We start from the raw sequence: 22,200 nt of genomic DNA, 5'->3' as shown, positions 1-22,200 counted from the left end.
CAACACCTCCTCTCCCTTAATATCAACATGCTCCGGAACATCAACCTCACTTACGTTGTCCTCACCGTCATCAAGTTCCCTCTCATTGGTGAATACCGAAGAGAAGTATTCATTGAGGACCTTGCTCACTTCCACAGTCTCCCGTCACATCTTCCCACCTTTATCTCTAATTGGTCCTACCTTCACTCCTGTCATCCTTTTGTTCTTCACATAACTGAAGAATGCCTTGGGATTTTCCTTTACCCTACTCGCCAAGGCCTTCTCATGCCCCCTTCTTGTTCTCCTCAGCCCCTTCTTAAGCTTCTTTCTTGCTACCCTATATTCCTCAATAGACCCATCTGATCCTTGCTTCCTAAACCTCATGTATGCTGCCTTCTTCCACCTGACTAGATTTTCCACCTCACTTGTCACCCATGGTTCCTTCACCCTACCATTCTTTATCTTCCTCACTGGGACAAGTTTATCTCTGACATCCTGCAAGAGATCCCTAAACATCGACCACATGTCCATAGTACATTTCCCTGCAAAAACATCATCCCAGTTCACATCCCCAAGTTCTAGCCTTATAGCCTCATAATTTGCCCTTCCCCAATTAAAAACTTTCCTGTCCTTTCTGATTCTATCCTTTTCCATGATAATGCTGAAGGCCAGGGAACAGTGGTCACTGTCCCCCAGATGCTCACCCACTGAGAGATCTGTGACCTGACCCAGTTTGATACCTAACATTATATCTAGTATGGCATTCCCCCTAGTCGGCCTGTCAACATACTGTGACAGGAATCCGTCCTGGACACACTTAACGAACTTTGCCCCGTCTCAACCAGTGGAACTAATCAGGTGCCGATCAATATTAGGGAAGTTAAAGTCACCCATGAATAACAACCCTGTTATTTTTGCACCTTTCCAAAATCTACCTCCCAATCTGCTCCTCGGTATCTCTGCTGCTACCAGGGGGCCTATATAGAATACTCCCAATAGAGTAACTGCTTCCTTCCTGTTCCTGACTTCCACCCATACTGACTCAAAAGAGGATCCTGCTACATTACCCACCCTTTCTGTAACTGTAATAGTATCCTTGACCAGTAATGCCACGCCTCCTCCCCTTTTCCCCCCTCTCTATCCCTTTTAAAGCACTGAAATCCAGGAATATTGAGAATCCATTCCTGCCCTGATGCCAGCCAAGTCTCTGTAATGGCCACTACATCATAATACCATGTATGTATCCAAGCTGTCTGTTCATCACCTTTGTTCCTGATGCTTCTTGCATTGAGGTACACACATTTCAGCCCTTCTACCTTACTACCTTTACACCCTCTATTCTGCTTCTCTTTCCTCAAAGCCTCTTTATATGTTAGATCTGGCTTTACCCCATGCACTGTACTTGCAGTTCTCGCATGACCTTTATCCTCCTCCACCTCACTATCTGCTCCAACACTCTCTGGTTCCCTTCCCCCTGCAAATCTACAAACGTTTGTAGTTTAAACCCAACCCCCCCCCCCCCGCCCGGAGCAGCACTAGCAAACCTTCCCGCAAGGATGTTAGTCCCCCTCCAGTTCAGGTGCAACCCATCCTGTCAGAACAGGTCCCACCTTCCCTGGAACAAGGCCCAATTGTCCAGAAACATGAAGCCCTCCTTCCTGCACCAACTCCTTAGCCATGTATTTAGCTGCATTATCTTCCTATTTCTAGTGTCACTAGCACATGGCATGGATAGCAATCCTGAGATTGCAACCCTGGAGGACCTGTCTTTCAACTTTGCACATAACTCCCTAAACTCTCTTTGCAGGACCTCTCCTATCCACGTCAATAGTCCCTACATGGACCACGACACCTGGCTGCTCACCCTCCCTCTTGAGAATACTGAGGACTCGATCCGAGATATCGTGGACCCTGGCACCAGGGTGGCAACAGACCATCTGGGATTCTCGATCTCTCCCACAGAACCTCTTATCTGTCCCCCTAACTATCGAGTCCCTTATCACTACTGCTGTCCTCTTTTCCCTCCTTCCCTTCTGAGCTGAGGGTCCAGTCTTGGTGCCAGAAACGCGACCACTGCAACTTATCCCTGGTAGGTTGTCCCCACCAACAGTATCCAAAACGGTATACTTGTTATTGATGGGAACGCGCACGGGGTGCTCTGCTCATTCTGTCTATTCCCCTTCCCTCTCCTGACATGTCTTTGATTCAGAAATGGGTCATTTGGTCACATAGTACTCTGCTGTTCCTTCTCATTCTACCCAATTATTTTTCTGGCTATGAGCGTTACACCTTCTACATCGCCCCCTCCATCCAGGTTTTTCTACCTTCACTCAGATCCTCTTGGCAGAACATAGTCTGTTCTCTGATATCACACTTGTGAAGTGCCAGTGAATGATATCCTGGGAATGCCTTTCAAATACTTATGGTGCTCTGGGGCTGATCTTGAAAACATGCTATGACTTGACTCATGAGCTTGATTTCAATTCCTGCAGTTTGTCTGGATGTGCTGCTTCTTATACCTCACCCCACCCCTCCTGCTACATAATATCATCTATCAGAGTTAGTACTGAAGAACTATTTTGTAAAATGATTACTATAAGGAGCTTTGTGTCTTTAGGTTGAATATGCTGTAGATGTCCTCACATTAATTAGATCTGGGGATCTTCAGTAATATCCTAGGGAGAGTTTATTCTTCAACCAATGTGACTGAAGCAGGTAATCTGGGGGTTTTAACGTTGCTATATGTGGCATTTTATTGTGCCCAATTTGCATGTTGCGTTTCCAATATTACAGTAATGACTATCAAAAAAACACTACATTTGGTTAAACAATGATTTTGGTGTTGGGTTGTGAAATGTACTGTATAATTGTAAGCTTGCAGTTAGTTAGCACATTGAGTTGACCTCTGGCTGTGATTTCAGGGAAAATGCTTGAAGACGCTGAAGGGTCACAGTAATTACGTTTTCTGCTGTAATTTCAACCCTCAATCCAACCTGATTGTTTCAGGATCGGTGAGTAGCTGATTCAACAGTTAGAAATTTCTTCCTGCCACTTTGAGCGTTAATCTGCAAGTGTACAAGCATTGATCCTGACAGTAGGGAGTGTATTTCTCACTTGTGGAAGGACATGATCCTTAAAGGTGATATCGGCTGTATGGACGCTTTCTTTTCTCAGTGCAAATGCTCCTCAGGCACTGACTCTTGGTTGGGCTGTGGGCCCCCAGGGAAACTGACCCTTGGCGAGGCTGTGAATCTCACAGGCACTGACCCTTTATAGGGCTGTGGGACCCACAGGCATCCTAATTTATCCTTGCTTTGAAGTCTGACCTATCATAATATGCACCTTGTCCAGGTTACCCATTACTATTTAGATTATTAGCTTGATGTTAGCTTTTCACTTAGCAGTCATTTGACTTTGAAATTCATGACCTTGATTTAAGTCCAAGTCTCTGCCTGGCTTTTTCTAGCATTTCAAACTTGGGGAAAAATACTTAAGGATCTCTTAAGTTCAAATATATTTATTGTCTCTTTCAAAAGATGTCACCACTGAGAGCGGATCATTCCCTCAGCTTGCTTCTATGAAGGTGCAGTCACCTTCAGTACTGTGCTCTGAGTGTTTGTCTGGGTTATATCTTCATGTCTCTAACCTGAGGACTTTCACCCATGGGAGTGCTATAGCTGAAAGAAGACTGGGGTAATGCTATACTGTGGAATCAAAACAACCTAATTTTTTAAAGTCAATTAGTTTTCACAGAAGAGATGAAAACTAAACATGGATGTTTCTGAATTATGTTTTAATGCTTCAATTAATCCTACTTTTCCCCATCTCTGGTAAAGTTCATAAAACCTCTCGAAGGTTTTCCCATAATAAAATGCTCTGTATTTGTTGACCTATTCTCACAATGTAGACAAATGTGCAACCTTCTCAACTGCTCTATGTGCACCCCGTGGTTGATCTTGAAGTCGATGTTTTGTTTGTAACAGTTTGATGAGAGCGTAAGGATCTGGGACGTGAAGACCGGGAAGTGTCTGAAGACCCTGCCAGCTCATTCTGACCCTGTATCTGCTGTAAGTGTTTAGACCTCTACCTATCCATCGAGAAGCAGAGTTAAATCAGAAGCTGAAAATATTTGAGCCTTTGCTTTGTTTTTACATGCCATGTATGACTTTGATCCTTGGAGGTTTTACAGTGCATGACGATTCCGTGGATCGACTTCATTCTCAAATTGAAAGCTCTGATAATCCCAGATAACTCCCACACTTCCCTCATCCAACACACGCCTGGATCGGTCCCAAAATCACTCATGCTCTTTTCACAAAGCTTAGTATTATTCTGTTGACATGCATGTTTCCCACCTTCTTATTATCAATTGTTGGATCCCCATCTTTTATCAGTCTAAACTTTCTGTATTTGCATGGCATTATGTCAATACCACACTGCCCCATTTTCTCTCCGTAATGATATGCAGTGAAAATAATGTTCTGCCATACTCTGTAATTAGGTCATGACCAACTGACCGGCTTTCCAGATGGTTGGATATTAATCTTGTAAATACCCTAGCTCATTTTAAAATTAGTTCTTTTTAGATGTTGCACTACATTAGAATACACTTTCTAGTGGACACAGTAAGTGGAGAACACAGGAACTCAGGCTCAGGTGAGTTTTGGAAGGTTGGAAGACCACCAGATGCCAACCCCTCAGGATTTCTGAATCAGCAGCTGGTTGTTTATTGCAGTTTTGCACCAGTCCCACTGTGTCACTTCCTTTGATTTGCCTGCATGCATCTCAAACTAATGGCTTGCAGCAACCTCAATCTTCCCATTCCCAAACTCATTTCAAGTTTCCACCGCATTCCCTCTGTGTGTGTCTGCTCCTGCATTAGTAATATATGAAAAGATGCAATCATCTTTTCCTACAAGAAAGTGACCTTCTCAGAAGTAATTTCTTCTGCTTCTCCCTTCATGCCTTCAATTATTTTGCCTCTTTTCACTGAGTTCTCAAATAAATAACTGAATTTTTTGCAATTCACTTGATTCCAGTCTTTCCCGTAACATGAATAGCCAGTGTAAAGTTACTTCCACACAAGCTGACTACAACCTCCGATCCTCAGGAATGTTTTTCTGCATCTTCCATGTTTGACTTCAAAATGTTTCCGCCTGAACTGCATGGCCTTACATTACAGATACCATTGGTCTGCATAGATTCATCATTGCTTCGACCTTAGATTAATGCTTGCTTGGAAAAGAGTGATCTTTATTCAGTTAGGGAAAATTGGCCTCATTAATAGCATCGCCCCTCTCACAGCCAAGGTTTACTTTATCGTAAATTGCTTACTGTTAGAGAGCCATGAGGGGATGTGTAACCACCTTATGGAAGTTCATGTAACGTGGTGATGTCATCTCAGCTCTTTGTATGACGTATGGTAAATTTGTTCTCTCAGGTACATTTCAACAGAGATGGGTCCCTCATTGTCTCCAGTAGTTACGATGGCCTGTGGTAAGTGTTACTTTCTGAATTTTGCCCAGTCCATATTTTGCTTACTGATAAGACATTGTAGTGACTAGAATCCGGACCACAATAAAGGGGAAAGAAATGACATGTATTTACATTGTTGTTTTCCACAGCTCAGCACTATTGTGGTTAATGGAGTGTTTTTGGAGTAATTACTATTGCACTTTACGAATAATATCACACCTCTTATGAGAGTTGCCTCTTAAGCAACACCAGTGGGCGTTTTAAAGTTCTTTTTCCACTTATTCTGAATCAATGGTAAACAAGACAGCATGTGGTGACCTCGATTGCTCCAGGTTGTGCAGCATGTTTAGTATTACAGCTTCCAATTGAATGCAAAATTAATTTTACTAATTTAAAAGAATTCGAGCAGAAATTCATAGAATCTTGAAAGTATCTTAGCACAGATGAAAGCCACTTGGCTTGTTAGATTCAAGTTCAGATTCTGAAGATGTGCCAGTTAGTCGATTAATTGGTCATTATAAATTGTCCTGTGATTAGGATAGGGTTGCTGGGTGGTGCAGCTCATTGCACCAGAAGGGCCCTTTCAGAGTTGTATGTTTAAATGAAATAAAAATAAATTAAAATAAATTTATTTATCACATGTACATCGAAACATACAATGAACTGTGTAGTTTGCGTTAACAGTCAATACACCCAAAGGTGTGTTGGGGCAGCCCACAAGTGTTGCCACCCATTCTGGCGCCATTGTAGCATGCTTACGTCGCTCAGCAGAATAACATGGAATACAAGTGACAAAACAAACCTTGCTCTTCCCTCCCACACACAGACGCATACAAAGTCCTCTCAACCCAGGACAGGCAGTCCTCTGCCTCCAGTGGACCCGCAGAGATTTGCAGACTGTAGAATTATCTAATTAGTTCCACAGCCCTGAGCACATCTAAAGGAAAGATGCACTTATATCAGGCATTGGTTTTAAATAGCTCTTTCTGTTTTTGCAGCCGAATTTGGGACACTGCATCGGGGCAATGCCTTAAAACACTGATTGGTAAGTGATTGTCAAGCCTGATCGTGAGGCACTGGGAAACGTAAGCAGGGGACAATAGAAATCCACTCCAACTCTCACCAGCCTCTGCTGATATGATTGCCAAGTTCATTGGGATCTAGCTGCACCATACCTCCTAGCAAACCAACATATTAAATGCTGGTGGATCATTCCAGACACAAACACACTAGATTCTGCCAATGCTGGAAATTGAGAGCAACACACACAGTGTGCTGGAGGAACTCAGCAAGTCAGTAAGCAACTGTGCAGAGGATTAACAGTCAATGCTTTGGGCTGAGACATTTCTTTAGGACACACGATAAAGGGTCTCAGCCCAAAACATCAACTGTTTTTTCCTCTCCATAGATGGAGCATCCCAGTTTGCCTCTCCCTGATACCTTGCCTTCTTGGGTAGTTGTTACAGATGAGCTAAAATAGTGAGCATAGCCAGGGTATTCCCTTGGGTCAGGTGTTGTAGCTTAAGTTGTACCTTGACTCATTCACATTTTCTGCTGGAGTCTGTGAGTAGAAACTCTGACTCCTAACTCTGCCTGAACCATGAGAGTCACTAATCAGCAGTCAGGAGGAGTAAAGGCTGAGGTATTATAACAGAGGACAGCTGTTGGAACTTACAAGTCTGTGCTAGCTCTCTGGAGTTAGTTCCAATCAGTGCTGTATATAACCGTACCCAGTCGTTGAGGCCCTGCAGGCTTACTGCCACATATACCTTTCAAGTTTCCTTTAGAAATCATTTGCTGTTTTCACTTCCATCCTCACAGATAACGTAGTTCCAAGTCATTCTTACTCATTTTGGAAAAATAGCTTTCCTTTGCACTTTCCTATATATCTTTCTCTGAATGTTAGATCGACAGTGTTTATATTATCATCAAATAAAATGAATAGATTTTTGCCGTCTTGATCTAAACCTCTTCAGTCTTATGCAGCTAATCATATCTCCCCAACATCTCCTCCGTTTTAAGGGAAACAAATCCTTCACACTAGGAACTAAACTGATAAATATCCATTTCAGTTTCTCAAACACCTTCAAATCCTTCCTGAAGTGTAGTGACCCGAATTGGACATACGTAATTCTTCCATTGTGGCCTCATCAGAGAATCGTATTTAATACCTTTATTTAGTAGGTCTGGTATCCCATGTGCTTTCATAACCAGTATGTCCAGCCTTCTTCAGTGGTCTATATGCACTAATTCTTGGTTCCTCTTTGGAACTCTACTATTTAGTCTATACAGCCGCCTCCCATTCCTTCTCCCAAAATATATTGTCTCACACTTGCAGCAGATGGATGGCATTTAATACGCGTCCAGCCATTTTACTAGTCTGCCTATGTCACTTTGCGGTTGAATGATATTGTTACCGTTGTTTGTCACAACTTCCAAGTTAGGTATCATCAGCACGTTTTGAAATTTTACTCTGCAAACAACCTTTCCAGTGGCCATGATGAAAGTAGATATATAAGGCATGTCAGGTGAATTTTTCAAGTGAGTACCAGGCTAAGTTCAGGAGATTCGTGGAAAGAATGAAAAGGAAAAATAAAATTATTTAATTAAATTAAATTGTTCTAGTCTTGCACTCTACTATTTTGACTCTATTTGATCCCACCCTCCCACTTCCTAACTACTTAATATTTGCCAATCCACTCTTGTAGACTTCTTTTGCCAGCTTTTGCTTCCTCTCTCACTTCTAGTATTTAGCCCAGTTCTTGCTTGAAGAATTGAATAGGTACAATTAATGTCAGAGAAATGTATACAATGTACATCCTGAAATTCTTTTTCTTTGCAAACATCCACGAAAACAGAGGGGTGCCCCAAAGAATGAATGACAGTTGAATGTTAGAACCCCAAAGTACCCCCCCAGCCCCCCCTCCCATGCACAAGCAGCAGCAAGGCAATGACTCCCCACCCCCACCAGCATAAAGCAACAGCACCCTCCACTGTGCACTCAAACGTTCAGCATCAATAAAGACACAGACTTGCAGTACCCCAGAAACTACTCATTCACCCAGTAATTGGACATGCCGCAGGCTCTCTCTCTCCCTAATAAGAGAAAAAGAGGTGTTCCTATTTCACAGCGAGAGGGGAAGCGTAAACAACTTGCTGATTTGCGATGTTAAAAATCTTTTGTGCCACTTTTTCCGAGTTCTGCACCCCGAGCATCGGTACCAGGAAGGCGCGGCTCTCCGGACACACAGCACCCAGCAGCTGACCCACTGCTTCCGATATTCCATTTTCTCCTGCGACGCTTCAGTCAGGGGCACTGGCCTAGAGTCAGCCCATCTCCAGAGCCATGAAAATCCGGAACCTGAAGGCACACTCGCCTTTCAGGCTGCGTCCTCGGGATATCAAAAAGTGGCTGGTCGTGAGGCCCTGAGAGTGGGGCCCATTCCGCAAAAAACTGAAGTCAGAGTGTAACTCCAGGTCATGGTCTTCAAAAGAACATTGAAAAGGAAAAAAATCATCTGACACAATTCATACATCTACATTTTTGTTTCTTCATTATATTTGTCAGCCTCATAATATAGAGTCTTTAGTTTCTCTGCTCTTGTGTCTGGTGAAAATGGTGAAGTTTTAAGTTTAATTTTGTCCTAGCTGGATGTTCCACCCAAAACACACACCACTCTCCACCTCAACTCAGTGAAGTTGGTTCTCGTCCAGTTTGGAACTTCTACTCTTGAGAAGAGCAAAAATATATCTAATCTATGCCTTTATGATAAGATTATCATTCTCACCCAAGTATTATCCCACACACTTTAGTGGACTTAACCTACCTTCTTTCCAGCACCAGTCCAGCAATTCCTCTTTATGATTATGAAGGCACGTAGTCCTCTTTTATTGTCATTTAGTAATGCATGCATTAAGAAATGATACATTATTTCCTCCAGTGTGATATCACAAAACACAGGACAGACCAAGACTGAAAAAACTGACAAAACCACATAATTATAACATAGTTACAAACAGTGTAACAATACCATAACTTGATGAAGAAGTCCGTGAGCACAGTAAAGTTCAACGTTTCTCAAATGTCCCATAGTTCTTTCATAGTTCATGCAAGATTATACTAAGAAAAGACATTCTAATCACATCTAAGAAGTTCTCTTCTCTCTTCTCCAAAGTAAAGAGCCACAATTTCACAATTTTTAGTTTCTACACGTCTCTGTAGTTTCCCTGCAGATTTGCTCCTCTTTAGCTTCCAATATTAGAGGTCTGTAAAACGTTGCCAATAATATTTCAAAATCAAATTAGCCCTGTTCTTGTCTTAGAATGGCATCCAACTTTTTTTCAGCTCTACAATATCCACTCTAGTGATTATTACCACCTTGGACTAACCCTGCTGTAGCCAAGGTGAGGAGCCTGGAATCTTCAAGGTATTCAGGGATCAGATGCATGCCAGGTAGTGTCGTTGTTAATTGGAGCTTGGGGATTGAGTTGACTACATTTGCATGCCATTGCTAAGTGTTACTACTTAATACAGGTAAGTTCTCTGTGCAGCTTCAGTTTTTTTAAGTCCACATTGAAAGTGTCTCTCTCAACAGATGATGATAATCCTCCAGTATCTTTCGTGAAGTTCTCCCCCAATGGGAAATACATTTTGGCTGCAACGCTTGACAAGTAAGGAAACTCCTATTTTGCACTTGTTCAATGATCAGTGCTAAAGAATCTCCTCAAGGGTCTGATGTGTTGTGACAGAAATTTCAGCATAGTTCCAGAGCAAAGACCACCATTTTCCTCATGCATTCTCCCATGCTACTTGTGCTTTTCCCTTTTTAGTTGGGAGTCACCCTGAGTTCCAGTTCCTCGGTGTCAGCACATTCTGAAAGTTTCTCATTAGCGGGACAGGAGAGGCACCCCAGGAAAGGTTAAAAATAGCTCTGTACATCTCCAATGTCCTACACCATTCTACTGCCTGTTCCTCTGACTCCTAATCTAACACCAATATAGATCACTGAGATTACTCCAGTAAGAAGCTTGATATAATATAAAGGCCCATCAACCCAAGAAAACTCTCAATAGACAGGCACTCAGAAAGGATGTGTGTGTGGATGACCTTCTCGTATTTCAAGTGTGGTTCTCTGGTGCTGTGTAGTGGAGACACATTAACCTGAGCAAACTGGCCTGTTCTGGTGGTAGGGGGATATTCTGGACCGGGCTTTGGCCATGACTTGTGCTGTGCAGGGCAAGCAAATCTCGGTGCAGCCAATAACCTGGGTTGATGTTCAAGGATGAATGGCAGTGACCTGGTAATTATCTCTGGACTAGTCGTTCCTTCTTGAATTTCACTTTCTAAAGTTGATGTTTATTTTTTCCAGCACTCTGAAGCTTTGGGACTACAGTAAAGGAAAGGTACTTACTCCACTCTTAGATTTTCTGATTATTTCTCTTATATTGCTGCTAGAACACAGCTCCAACAAAAACAGACTCTGCAGTGGAAATAGTTTCCAGGGACAATGGAGATCCCATGGAAATAAACAAGCCAGATACAGGTTCTGTGAGTGTTTCACTTGGCTATGGATTGCAGGGGTGCTAATTGTCTCTGGGGGACAGATCCCGTGCGCGCGCATATATACACACACACACACACACACTCCAACCCTCACTGGGGGGGACGAGTCCCACACACACTGACCCTCACTAGGGGACGGGTCCCACACACACGCTGACCCTCACTGGGAGACGGGTCCCACACACACGCTGACCCTCACTGGGAGACGGGTCCCACACACACGCTGACCCTCACTGGGAGACGGGTCCCACACACACACACTGACCCTCACTGGGAGACGGGACCCACACACATGCTGACCCTCACTGGCGGACGGGTCCCACACACACTGACCCTCACTGGGAGACGGGTCCCACACACACACTGACCCTCACTGGGAGACGGGACCCACACACACTGACCCTCACTGGGGGACGGGTCCCACACACACACTGACCCTTCGCTGGGGGATGGGTCCCACACACACACTGACCCTCACTGGGGGACGGGTCCCACACACACACTGACCCTCACTGGGGGACGGGTCCCACACACACACAGACCCTCGCTGGGGGACGGGTCCCACACACACAGACCCTTGCTGGGGGACGGGTCCCCCACACACTGACCCTCACTGGGGGGATGGGTCCCACATACACTGACCCTCACTGGGGACGGGTCCCACACACACAGACCCTTGCTGGGAAATGGGTCCCACACACACTGACCCTTGCTGGGGACGGGTCCCACACACAATGACCCTCACTGGGGGATGGGTCCCACACACAATGACCCTCGCTGGGAGACGGGTCCCACACACACTGACCCTCACTGGGGATGGGTCCCACACACACAATGACCCTCGCTGGGCGACAGGTCCCACACACACTGACCCTTGCTTGGGTCTCAGCCAAGTGTTTTTCATAGTTTTAACCCCAAGTACTGAATATCATGTAGGTTGGTGGAATCCCAACTAAGCCCTTTGCATATCCTGTCTGGTATTCAATTGCAAGCACTGTCTGGCAGTACTGAACAGGTTACATGTTCTGAATATCTTTTATCTCCTTATCCCTTTTCTGATTAATGCACACCACAACTTGGTAGTAGAATCTGGGACTTCCTTAGTCTTTTGAGTTCTGTACCTGGGATTGGAAGTTAAGAAAGGATAAAACCTAGAAGGGATTTTTTTTGTATTAAATTTTTATTATCAGAAAGCACTGGCTGTACATTTGATTGCAACTTTATAAGCGGAATTTATAAATATATAAGAAAGTACTCGATTATAGGATTATTAGGAAAAAACAGGAGTGATGCTTTTCAGAGAACCATGAACAGGATGGGCAGGGAAACCTCTTCAATTATTCTAAAGATTTTTTCATTCATTCCACAAGGAGGAGCCACTGGCCTACATTTTTTAAAAATTGCTTGCACATGTCTACCTGCTCTGCCATGTTCCTCCTTCAAGCATTAGGCAATAGAATCTTTGATTTCTGGGGGTTTGAGTAGCCACAGATAGTCCACAATGTACCCGTGTGACTTTGTCCTGAGTGTAGCACGTTTGCAGGAGTCAGTAAAGCATTTGTTATTTGAACATTTTACATACATCTGCTTTTTGTTTAGCAAAATGAGTGTTAATTTTCCTTTGTGTGTTGCCTTTAGCTGTTTGCTGATAGTGTATGTGACTGGCTGAGATGAGGTGATTATGCTAATGTTGTTTTGCAGTGTTTAAAGACTTACACGGGCCATAAGAATGAGAAGTACTGCATATTTGCCAACTTCTCTGTTACTGGTGGGAAGGTAAGGCCAATTGTTTGCTTTTGGGCACAGAAATGTGGTTAAAGTGCCATTCCATCATCAGGTGGCTTTTTAATTCAAGACTGTATTGCATTGCAGTGGCTGTAATTTAGTTTGATTGCAAGACTATATTGGACACCCTTCCACCCAGTCTTTATTACAGGACTGAAGCATAATCCCTTTCATCCAGCTTTTATTATATATTTGTAACGACAAACAAAACCAAGATGTTGTTGAAAAGTATGTCAACAATTTTTATGTCCACTAATACTGTCTGATTTTATGAATTTAGCATATTGTTTTTATTACCTTTGTATATTACTGTAATGAGGCTTTCCGTCCACCAGTTTTCATTACAAGTCTTGAGCATAATGGACTCTCCTTGTTTTGCAGTTTTTATTGCTGGGCCATTGCCCAACTTCTGTGGCAGGGTTGTAGTTCCTTGTTTACATTTTCTCTTCTGAAGCCTTTGACTCTCTACAACTGTGTTGGTTGTTCTTTCTGCAAGCCCCCAAATGTTACAGGGCTGATGAGTTGATGACCCATATCGGGCAACACCTCCTTGGATATGATGCCATCGGTTTCAAACAAGGATGCGTTTCTGGGGTGGGATGTTCACTCTGCACTTTGGCCTACAGAGCTGTTGCAGCTTAGCCCACTGTCCTGACAGAGTACAGATTGGCAGCATACAGATTCCCATCAGTGTGAGTTTGAGTGAGTCATTCCAGGAGGTACAAGTGCTTTGTTTTAATCTTAATCATATTTAAGTTTTAATCTTAATCATAAAAGAAGATGCCGACACAAATTATAGAGGAAATACAGGGCAAATGATGAGAATGTGGAACTTACAGCTCATGAAGTGATTGAAGTTAATAAGAAATGCATTTAAGAGGAAGCAAGAATTGGGGGTAGGGAGTGGAAAAGGATCCATAGAAAATAAATTAAACAGAGTGGAAGATGGCTCTGTGGAACATAAACACTTACCAGCTTTTCAGAGTGCATGTTTTGTTCCTGAGCTGTATAATTTTTTTTTTCTTTTTTCCCCTTTGACTAATGCTATTTTTTTTTTCTCTTTATGAAGTGGATTGTTTCAGGATCTGAGGACAACTTTGTTTATATCTGGAATTTGCAGACAAAGGAGATAGTGCAGAAGTTACAGGGACACACAGGTGAGCATCTGGGACCTCTGGCCTGTGTTCAGTACTGTGGGTTCAGATAATGTCATTGGCTCCGCATGAACCACTTGTTCAGTGAACTATTTGGAAGTACAGACAGCATCTTTAGTTACTGTGTGTGTATGTGTGTGAGAGAGAGAAAGGGGGATATTCTCAAATTTCCCAACCTTTGATCTGATAAAGTGCTTCTTGATGAATCCTTTGGGTAGCTTTTAACGTCATTCCTTGTTGTTCTGGCCTCTACATTATCAAATCCTTCCATCTTAAAGCCAAAAGGCATCTTGACACCAAGAAGATCACTTGCACAGGGTAATACAAGCCTGATCAATGAACCAAATTTCCTTTGCCAACCTCAGCTTATTTGAGTGAACTGGGGTAATGTCCTTCCAAACTCAGTACATTCTACAGTGAGACACAGTATCCAGAACGAAGCGCATTGCTCCATATAGGGTCAAGAAGGCACAGTAACTCGAATGTAAATTTCTCCCATTGTTTCCAGTACCATAAAAGATACCATTCTATTTACTTTAAAAGTTTCTGCTTGTTTACTTGCTTTTAATTTCCATGTTTTCTTCATCCTCAGTTCCAAAAGTGTCACCGTTTAGACAATCCTCTGAGCTTCATCTGCCACTTTTTATTTCAAAGTTCAAAATAAATTTATTATCTAAGTACCTATATGCAACCCTGAGATTTATTGATGTCCCTCTGCAACCTTCTGTTCCCAATTTGTCACCCCATATGGCTCTCCATAAATCATTTGGTTAAAGGAATAGAAGTGGTTTAAAGATGAAAACGCAGAATGAAACATTTGATGGTGCATGTTCTTATGAGATGTAGAAAAGCGATCGGGTCTCACTTTGTGAAGATGGCTAAGGGAAAGGGCAGTGTCTGAGAGGATCTTGTGATGGAGGTGCAGCTAACGTAGTTGTGACATAAGTATTTTTTTTAAGTTGCTTTAAAATCTGCGATTTTGTTGAAAGCTTTTCTGTCAAGTTCCCCACATAATTTCTCGTTACTTTTTAACTACTTGTTCTTGTTGCTGTTTGCGCAATTTATTGTTTTTTGCACTGGGGGGGCAGGGATTGATGTTCTTGCTGTCTAGAGGAGATGAATCTCACAGAGTTATATACCGTATGTGTACTTTGTTAATGTATATACTTTGTGAATACTAGGACTATTTTGGGACAACCCAGTGATGTTACAATACTGACATAAATGAAGACTTATTCTTGTGCTATACCACACTGTGAAAGTATCTTGTTCATTATATACACCTCAAGTTAATAAAAAGTTAATTATATTGCCTTTTAAATGGATTCCACAGAGACTTTCAATTGGAGAGTATTGTTTTAGAGCTGTGGTTTTACGGCACAGAAGCTGGCCTTTTGGCCTACTGTGACCTCAACCACTCATTTGTACTAATTCCTTTCAATTCTCTCCACATTCCCATCAACATCCCCCAGATTCTATCACTCTCCTGCACCTTGGGTCATTTACAGTCACCAATTAACCTTCAGCCTGCCTAACTTTGGGAGGTGGGACGAACCAGGAGGACCCACCTGGTCACAGGGAGAGTGTGCAAACTCCATCGATGAATTGGACATCAGGATTGACCCCAAGTTGCTGGGGATGTGAGGCAGCAGCTCCACAAGCCATGCCATGGTGGTTACGTGGTTAGCTAGAACCTTTTGTAGTTTTGCTCAATTCCTCTGACTTCGGTTGGGCAGTGCATTGTCAGAAACACTTTGAACATAAGAAATGGAGAAAGCATATGCACTGCATGTGAATATGTGTTTCATGGTATCCTTGCTGAATTTCTTTGTGCTGATTTTTTTTGATATGTCTCATGTTCTGGATGTTGAAAAGGCTTTCATTTTAGTTAGATCACAGTGTCCTGAAGCCAGAGTCCGTGAACATACAGGGGAGGGAATGTTGACTCAGACCATGAGAGGCCTGCGTCGGGCATTTTCAAGCCTTACAAGGCGCAGATTGGAAGTCACTCCTCGCACAGACACTAGAGCAATGTGTGGTTAAGTGCCTTGCTCAAGGACACAAGCACGTTGCCACAGCTGAGGCTCGAACTAGCAACCTTCAGATCACTAGATGAATGCCTTAACCACTTGGCCACGTGCCTAACACAAACGTGAACATACAACTGAGTGAAATTAGCAGCTTATTCTAAATGTTGAGCAGTTTTAAGTTCAGTCTCTTTTGACTAACGTCTCTTCAAATTCACTTGTAGATTTTTATTCTCCCCCCCACCCCACACCAAGTCTTCTACGTACCCAGCATTAGACTTATGAGGTTTTTCTGATGAGTTTTCTCTTCTGTTGCAGACGTTGTTATCTCCACAGCCTGTCACCCAACAGAAAACATCATTGCATCAGCGGCACTGGAGAATGACAAGACGATCAAATTGTGGAGAAGTGACTGTTAGAGAGCACACGTTACCACCATGAGAACTGTGTCCTGTCCCTGCTTGTCTGACACAGGGACAGGCCCCTTGTACTCCTGACGTCTGAGACTGTGCAGTCCCTGCTCGAACTGGTGACACAGCATTACAGACCCTATGGGAGCATCGGAACAAATCCCATTTTTACTGCGGATTCATAACACTTAACAAGTTATTGTATGCTTAAAACACACTCCCGCGCGTGCACAGAACGCACTCTAACTCCCCTGACTAAAGATTTTTTTTTGTGACCAAATCACTTGTGACTTTATCCCATCTAAATTCTTGTGAAAATTATCTTTTAATTAGTGGGTTTAGTTGGTAGTGGAATGTGTTTATAAACTTGATATTGATGGTTGGCTGCATTCTTAAAATTAATCAGTCAACCCTTTTTTTTTGCCTTTTAAATTCCTCCCATTGTGTGTCTTTTGCTATTTGATTGTCTGCCATCACTCTTGACTCTTGCCCTCCACGTTTCCCTGCCCCTGCCCTTACCTCAAGTGTTGCTATAGCCTTGACCCTGAGTAACGTACCAGTTATAATGATCAGTCACAGCTTATGGCCAAGGGACATTGGAGAGTACTGCTACAGAAATCTGGTTTGCCAAACTCTTCTCCCAGGATAAAATCGTGTATCCCATCTGGGAAGACTCAGACCACTAAATGTGCCCTTACAGAGTGCTCCCAACAGTATTCAGCCATCACAGCATTTTAGGTAGTGCTCCCAGCTAGCTGGGCATGGCCTTTGGGTGAGCTGTTTTAGGACTGGTCGTTAATTTCCCTTGCCTGTAGGTTTTGAGTGAAACAGCTCTGCCAAGAAAGATGTATTTATTGGTGTCATTCCCCATCTGCCTTTACATAGTATTGATAATCATCTGCAGGGCTCTTAGTTTGGGGTTGCCAGAAGAAGCCAAATTATGAGTCAATGACATTTTCCATACCTACAGATTTCAAAGCGAAGTTGTAGCCAAATGTTACTTGTAACTTTGAGTGTCTTCATTCATCTGCCTCTCTTGTGAGAGGTCTCATGGAATGAGAATATTGGTCTAGGGATCAGACTTGCAGCACTAGTAGTTTTGTTCTATAGTTCACTTCAGAAATATGTGGGGATAATTGTGATTTGATTTCCATTGCACACACCCAAATCAGAACAGTTTCCTAAGCAAGCATTTGCTTGAATAGGCAGGTATTTTAAATTCATTTTGGCATCAGAAGTATAGCATTACAGATCTCTGAGAGGCACACTGACCCCCAAAGCTATCCAGTGTGGTACTGTGTGGCACAACAGACTCCTGTTTCACCCCACCTGGCTGACAGCAGGTGAGGTTTATCTGTGGACTCAAATGCCAGTCATCAAAGCAGCGTCAAACTAGCCAGGATCTCTGCCCCTGAGCAGAGCCTTTGATGTGCAGACAGGTTTGTCAGGACCACTTGGAATCAGTTGAAGCCACAGATCAGGATTGAAACCTGGATCTGTCTCATCTAAGCTTCTTGAACAATGTCTGAAATTTATATCATCCTCTGAGTTGGTGATAAACTGAAGGAGTTTGAAGCAGGGAGATGTTCTGGAGTAATATGGGAGTTGGAAGGGTTGTATAGAAATTGGGGTTGAAATTTTCCCCCCAGATTTTCCTCTTATCTCCAGCACCGACAGATTTTCTTGGTCATAGTTTGTACAGGGCCTCATGATTTTGTGGAGCCAGTATCTTTTAATATTTTAGTTTGAGTTGATTACAGTACTATGTAATAAGTAGACTCTGTGGAAATCTTTCCATTACCTGTGAATAGTGTTACAGTAGTGATAATCTTTCCTGGAGTATTGGAGTTGAGACCTTCCAGCTCTGAGGTTTTGGTGTAATTTCCCCTTGATTTCCTGTTAATACAAGAGGTTTGAACATAAAACTCGTGTTTGTATTGCTTTAGCCAGGTGGCAGTGATAAGTAAATGGAAACGGGTTTTGAGCTGGGCTCTATTTCTGTACAATATACAGCTCCTTGCATAATGGAGACTATTTCCAATGGTTTCTTCAAGTTACTATCTAGTCTCACTTGGTTATTTTGAACTACATTCAGAACTGGTACATACAAGTCTCTATGATACTGCTACAGTGGATTGGAATACAGTAGATCTCTCACTTAATTGGTGAATGCAACTACTTGTATTTGTGCTGCAGATCTGAATGGGTTCAGGGCTCATTCTGCAGCATGGATGGAAAGCATTGGCAAGTGCAGAGTTGCCACTTTAACACACTGTGTGGATCAGTTCCACAGGCACTAACTCAGTGGGATATGACATTCATGGACATTGACTTACTGAAGTCAGTGCCTTCTTTGTAGTTGCATTGATATGTTGGGCCTAGGATAGATCCTCGGAGATATTGACATCTAGAAACTTGAAATTACTCACACTTGCCACTTCTGATCCCTCTATAAGGACTGGTGCGTGCTCCCTTGTCTTACCCTTTCTGAAGTCCACAATCAGTTCTTTGGTCTTCCTGACATTGAGTGCAAGGTTGTTGCTGCAACTCCACTCACTAGCGATATACCTTGCTCCTGTACACCCTCTTGTCACCATCTGAAATTCTGCCAACAATAGTTGTGTCGTCGGCAATTTTATAGGTGGCATTTGAGCAGTGCCTAGCCACTCAGTCGTGGGTTTAGAGAGAGTAGAGCGGTGGGCTAAGCACACATCCCTGAGGTGTCCCATTGTTGATTGTCAGCGAGGTGAAAATGTTATTTCCAATCTGCAGATTGAAGTTTTCCAGGTAGGAAGTTGTGGATCCAGTTGTATGAAGACCCAGATTTTGGAGCTGTTTGACCAGAACTGTAGGAATAATCGTGTTAAGTGCTGAGCTGTAGTCAATAAGCAGTATCTTGACATAAGTATTAGTATTGTCCAGGTGATGCAAGGCTGTGTGAAGAGCCAATGAGATTGCATCAGCATTTGACCTATTGTGGTGATAGGTAAATTGCAGTTTATCCAGATCCAAGGGGATCTGCCATCCTGTTTCATCATTGTTTTGGTTTAAGTCTAGTCATTGAATGTGATGAAGATATTTGGCTGAGCAGGGATTATAAGGTCATTCATAACCTTGCATATTGGGTGAGTAGTTTGTGATCAAGAGCTGAAATCAAGGGCTCTACAACAGCAGTCGAATCATACAATGAAGTTGAGCTGCAGGTGTGAAGTGAATGCATTAATGTGAGGGAACTACTTGAATAATTGGTTTCAACAGGCAAAACTAATCAACGGGTTGGAAGTGAAATGTATCTGGAGTCACTGAGCTCAAGTATTTAGATCATAGAATTGTACAGTAAAATACAGGTTCTTGGGTCCATGATGATATGCCAACTTTTTTACCTATTCCAAGATTAATCTAACCCTTCCTTCCCACATGCGTATCTGAGTTTCTTAAATGTTCCTAACGTACCTGCCTCTACCACCACCCACCACACTCTGTGTTTAAAAAAAAAACTACCTCTGACATTAACCCCTCTCCCCCATACTTTCCAGTTACTTTAAATAATGTCCTCTGCATTTGCAATTTCTGCCCTCGGATAAAGTTTCTTGCTGCCCACTCTCTCAATGCGTTTTATGTACACACCTCTTATCAAGTCACCTCTCATCATACTTCACTCCAAAGAGAAAAGCCCTAGCTCATTCAACCTATACTCACAAAATAATGCTCCTTAATCCACACAGCATCTTGATAAATCCCCTCTGCACTCTCAAGCTTCCACATCCTTCCTATAATGAGGTGACCGGAAATGGACACAATACTCCCAAGTGTAGCCTAACCAGAGTTTTTATACAGCTGCAACATTACCTTACAACTCTTGAACACAGTCCTGCGTCTAATGAAGAACAATACACCATACACCTTCTTAGCCACCTGTGCAACAACTCTGAGGGATCTATAGACTTGGACCCCAAGATACTACTGTTCCTCCACAATGCTAAGAATCCTGCCATGAACCCTGTAATCAGTCTTCAGTTAATTACTTCAACCCTTTCTGGGATGAACTCCTGCCAGCTCTGCATCCTATCAATGTCTCGTAACCTATGACAACCCGCACTATCCACAACACCAACCTTCATTTCTACAGACTTACTAACCCACCCTTCCACTTCCTCGTCCAGGTCATTTATAAAAATGGCAAAGAGCAGGTGCAGAACAGATGCTTACTGAACACCACTGACAACTGATCTTCAGGCAGAATACACTCCCATCTACTGCCACCCTCTGCCTTCTGTGGCAAGCCAATTTTGAATCCACACAGACAAGTTTCCCTGGATCCCATACCTCCTGAATTTCTGAATGAGCCAAACATGGGGAATTTTGTGGAACACCTTTCTAAAATCCATATACACCACATCCACTGCTTACCTTCATTCATTTGTTTTGTCGCTTCCTCAAAGAACTCAATCAGCCTCATGAAGCTTGACCTGGTCCTCACAAAACCATGCTGACTATCCCTAATCAAACTATTCATTTGTTGGAGACAGTTTATCTCAGCCAAAAGATGTTAAGCTCCTGACAAAATGAAACAAGGTTCCATAATCTTCAGCTTTGTCGATTGGCTGATGATTGTCGAATAATAAATGATGCTTCAAATTCAGCTAGTCCTGGACATTATCTTGGCTATTACTAGTAATACTGGGTAGTAACTGCAGTTCAGTGCAGGTTAGCACTTCCATTGTATTCTGGATAATGGACTACCTGACTGGCAGACCACAGTTTGTGTGGCTTCCGAGCTGTGTGGCGGATATGGCTATGAGCAGCTCTGGGGTCCCACAGGACTGTATTGGCTCATTTCCTGTTTACCCTGTATACCTCGGACTTTAGATACAACACTGAGTCATGTCATCTGCAGAAATTCTCTGATGACAGCAGTAGTTGAGTGTGTAAAGGAAGGGTGGGAGGATGAATACAGGGCCCTGGTGGAGGACTTTGTCAAATGGTGCAAGCTGAATTGTCTGCAACATATCAGACAAAAAAGATGATGAACTTTAGGAAGACTAAGCCTGCATTGCTTCCTGTTACTATTGATGGTGAGTATGTGGATTTGGTGAGGACCTCAAGTACCTGGGGGTGCACCTGAATGAGACTTGACTGGAGCACCAACACAAAGGCTGGGTACAAGGAGGGCCAGAATCGCCTCTAGTTCCTAAGGAGACAGGGGTCCTTTGGAAGTTGCATGACTCTTCACATGTTCTACCAGTCTGTTGTCACCAGTACAATCTTCTGTGTGGTGGTGTACTGAGGCAATGGCATCAACACGGGTGATGCCAACAGGCTCAATAAACTGGTTAGAACAAAGAACCCTACAGAAAATCCTGGCAATTCTGGACAACATTCCTCACCCTCTGTGTGCCGTCTTGGCTGAACTGAGGCGCACTTTTAGTAATAGACTAAGACAACTGTGATGCTCTAAAGAGCACTATATGAGGTCATTTGTACCCAGGCCATTAGGCTCCATAATTAGTCAATCTATAGCGGGGGAAGTGATGATCCCCCCCCCCTTCTGTTAGACTGTTTGAGGTAACTTATTTTTTATTCTTTCTTACTTCTAATATTTGTATATCTGTGCACCTGTAATGCTACTGTGGCACTGTAATTTCCTTTAGGAACAATTAAGTATCTAAATTATCTATCTAATGCTATGCAAGTACTAGAAAAATGAGGAACAATTTAACCAGCTGCCCCTGATGTACCATGGTATAACCATAGCATCTTGAGTCACTTTTATAATGACCAAAATGTAATGGAATCATATAGACAAG

General features: G+C 42.9%; 1 protein-coding gene across 2 annotated transcripts in view; it reads left to right on the top strand.

The window, feature by feature from the left end:
* The window catches only part of wdr5 (WD repeat domain 5), a 48,010-nt gene extending 29,670 nt beyond the window's left edge, over positions 1 to 18,340 (top strand). For both annotated transcript variants that reach the window (XM_072240482.1, XM_072240481.1), the window contains 9 exons: positions 2,901 to 2,990; positions 3,963 to 4,046; positions 5,420 to 5,475; positions 6,453 to 6,499; positions 10,050 to 10,125; positions 10,824 to 10,857; positions 12,719 to 12,793; positions 13,872 to 13,959; positions 16,302 to 18,340. In XM_072240482.1, the coding sequence (XP_072096583.1) occupies positions 2,901 to 2,990; positions 3,963 to 4,046; positions 5,420 to 5,475; positions 6,453 to 6,499; positions 10,050 to 10,125; positions 10,824 to 10,857; positions 12,719 to 12,793; positions 13,872 to 13,959; positions 16,302 to 16,402 (651 nt within the window). In that variant the 3' untranslated portion in view covers positions 16,403 to 18,340. The remainder of the gene's footprint in view (positions 1 to 2,900; positions 2,991 to 3,962; positions 4,047 to 5,419; positions 5,476 to 6,452; positions 6,500 to 10,049; positions 10,126 to 10,823; positions 10,858 to 12,718; positions 12,794 to 13,871; positions 13,960 to 16,301) is intronic.
* Positions 18,341 to 22,200: the final 3,860 nt, after the last annotated feature.

Source organism: Mobula birostris, chromosome 22 (genome assembly GCF_030028105.1).
Source record: "Mobula birostris isolate sMobBir1 chromosome 22, sMobBir1.hap1, whole genome shotgun sequence".
Classification (NCBI taxonomy): domain Eukaryota; kingdom Metazoa; phylum Chordata; class Chondrichthyes; order Myliobatiformes; family Myliobatidae; genus Mobula; species Mobula birostris.
The sequence above is the reverse complement of the archived record's forward strand: the minus strand, read 5'-3'. Positions and strand labels throughout refer to the sequence as shown.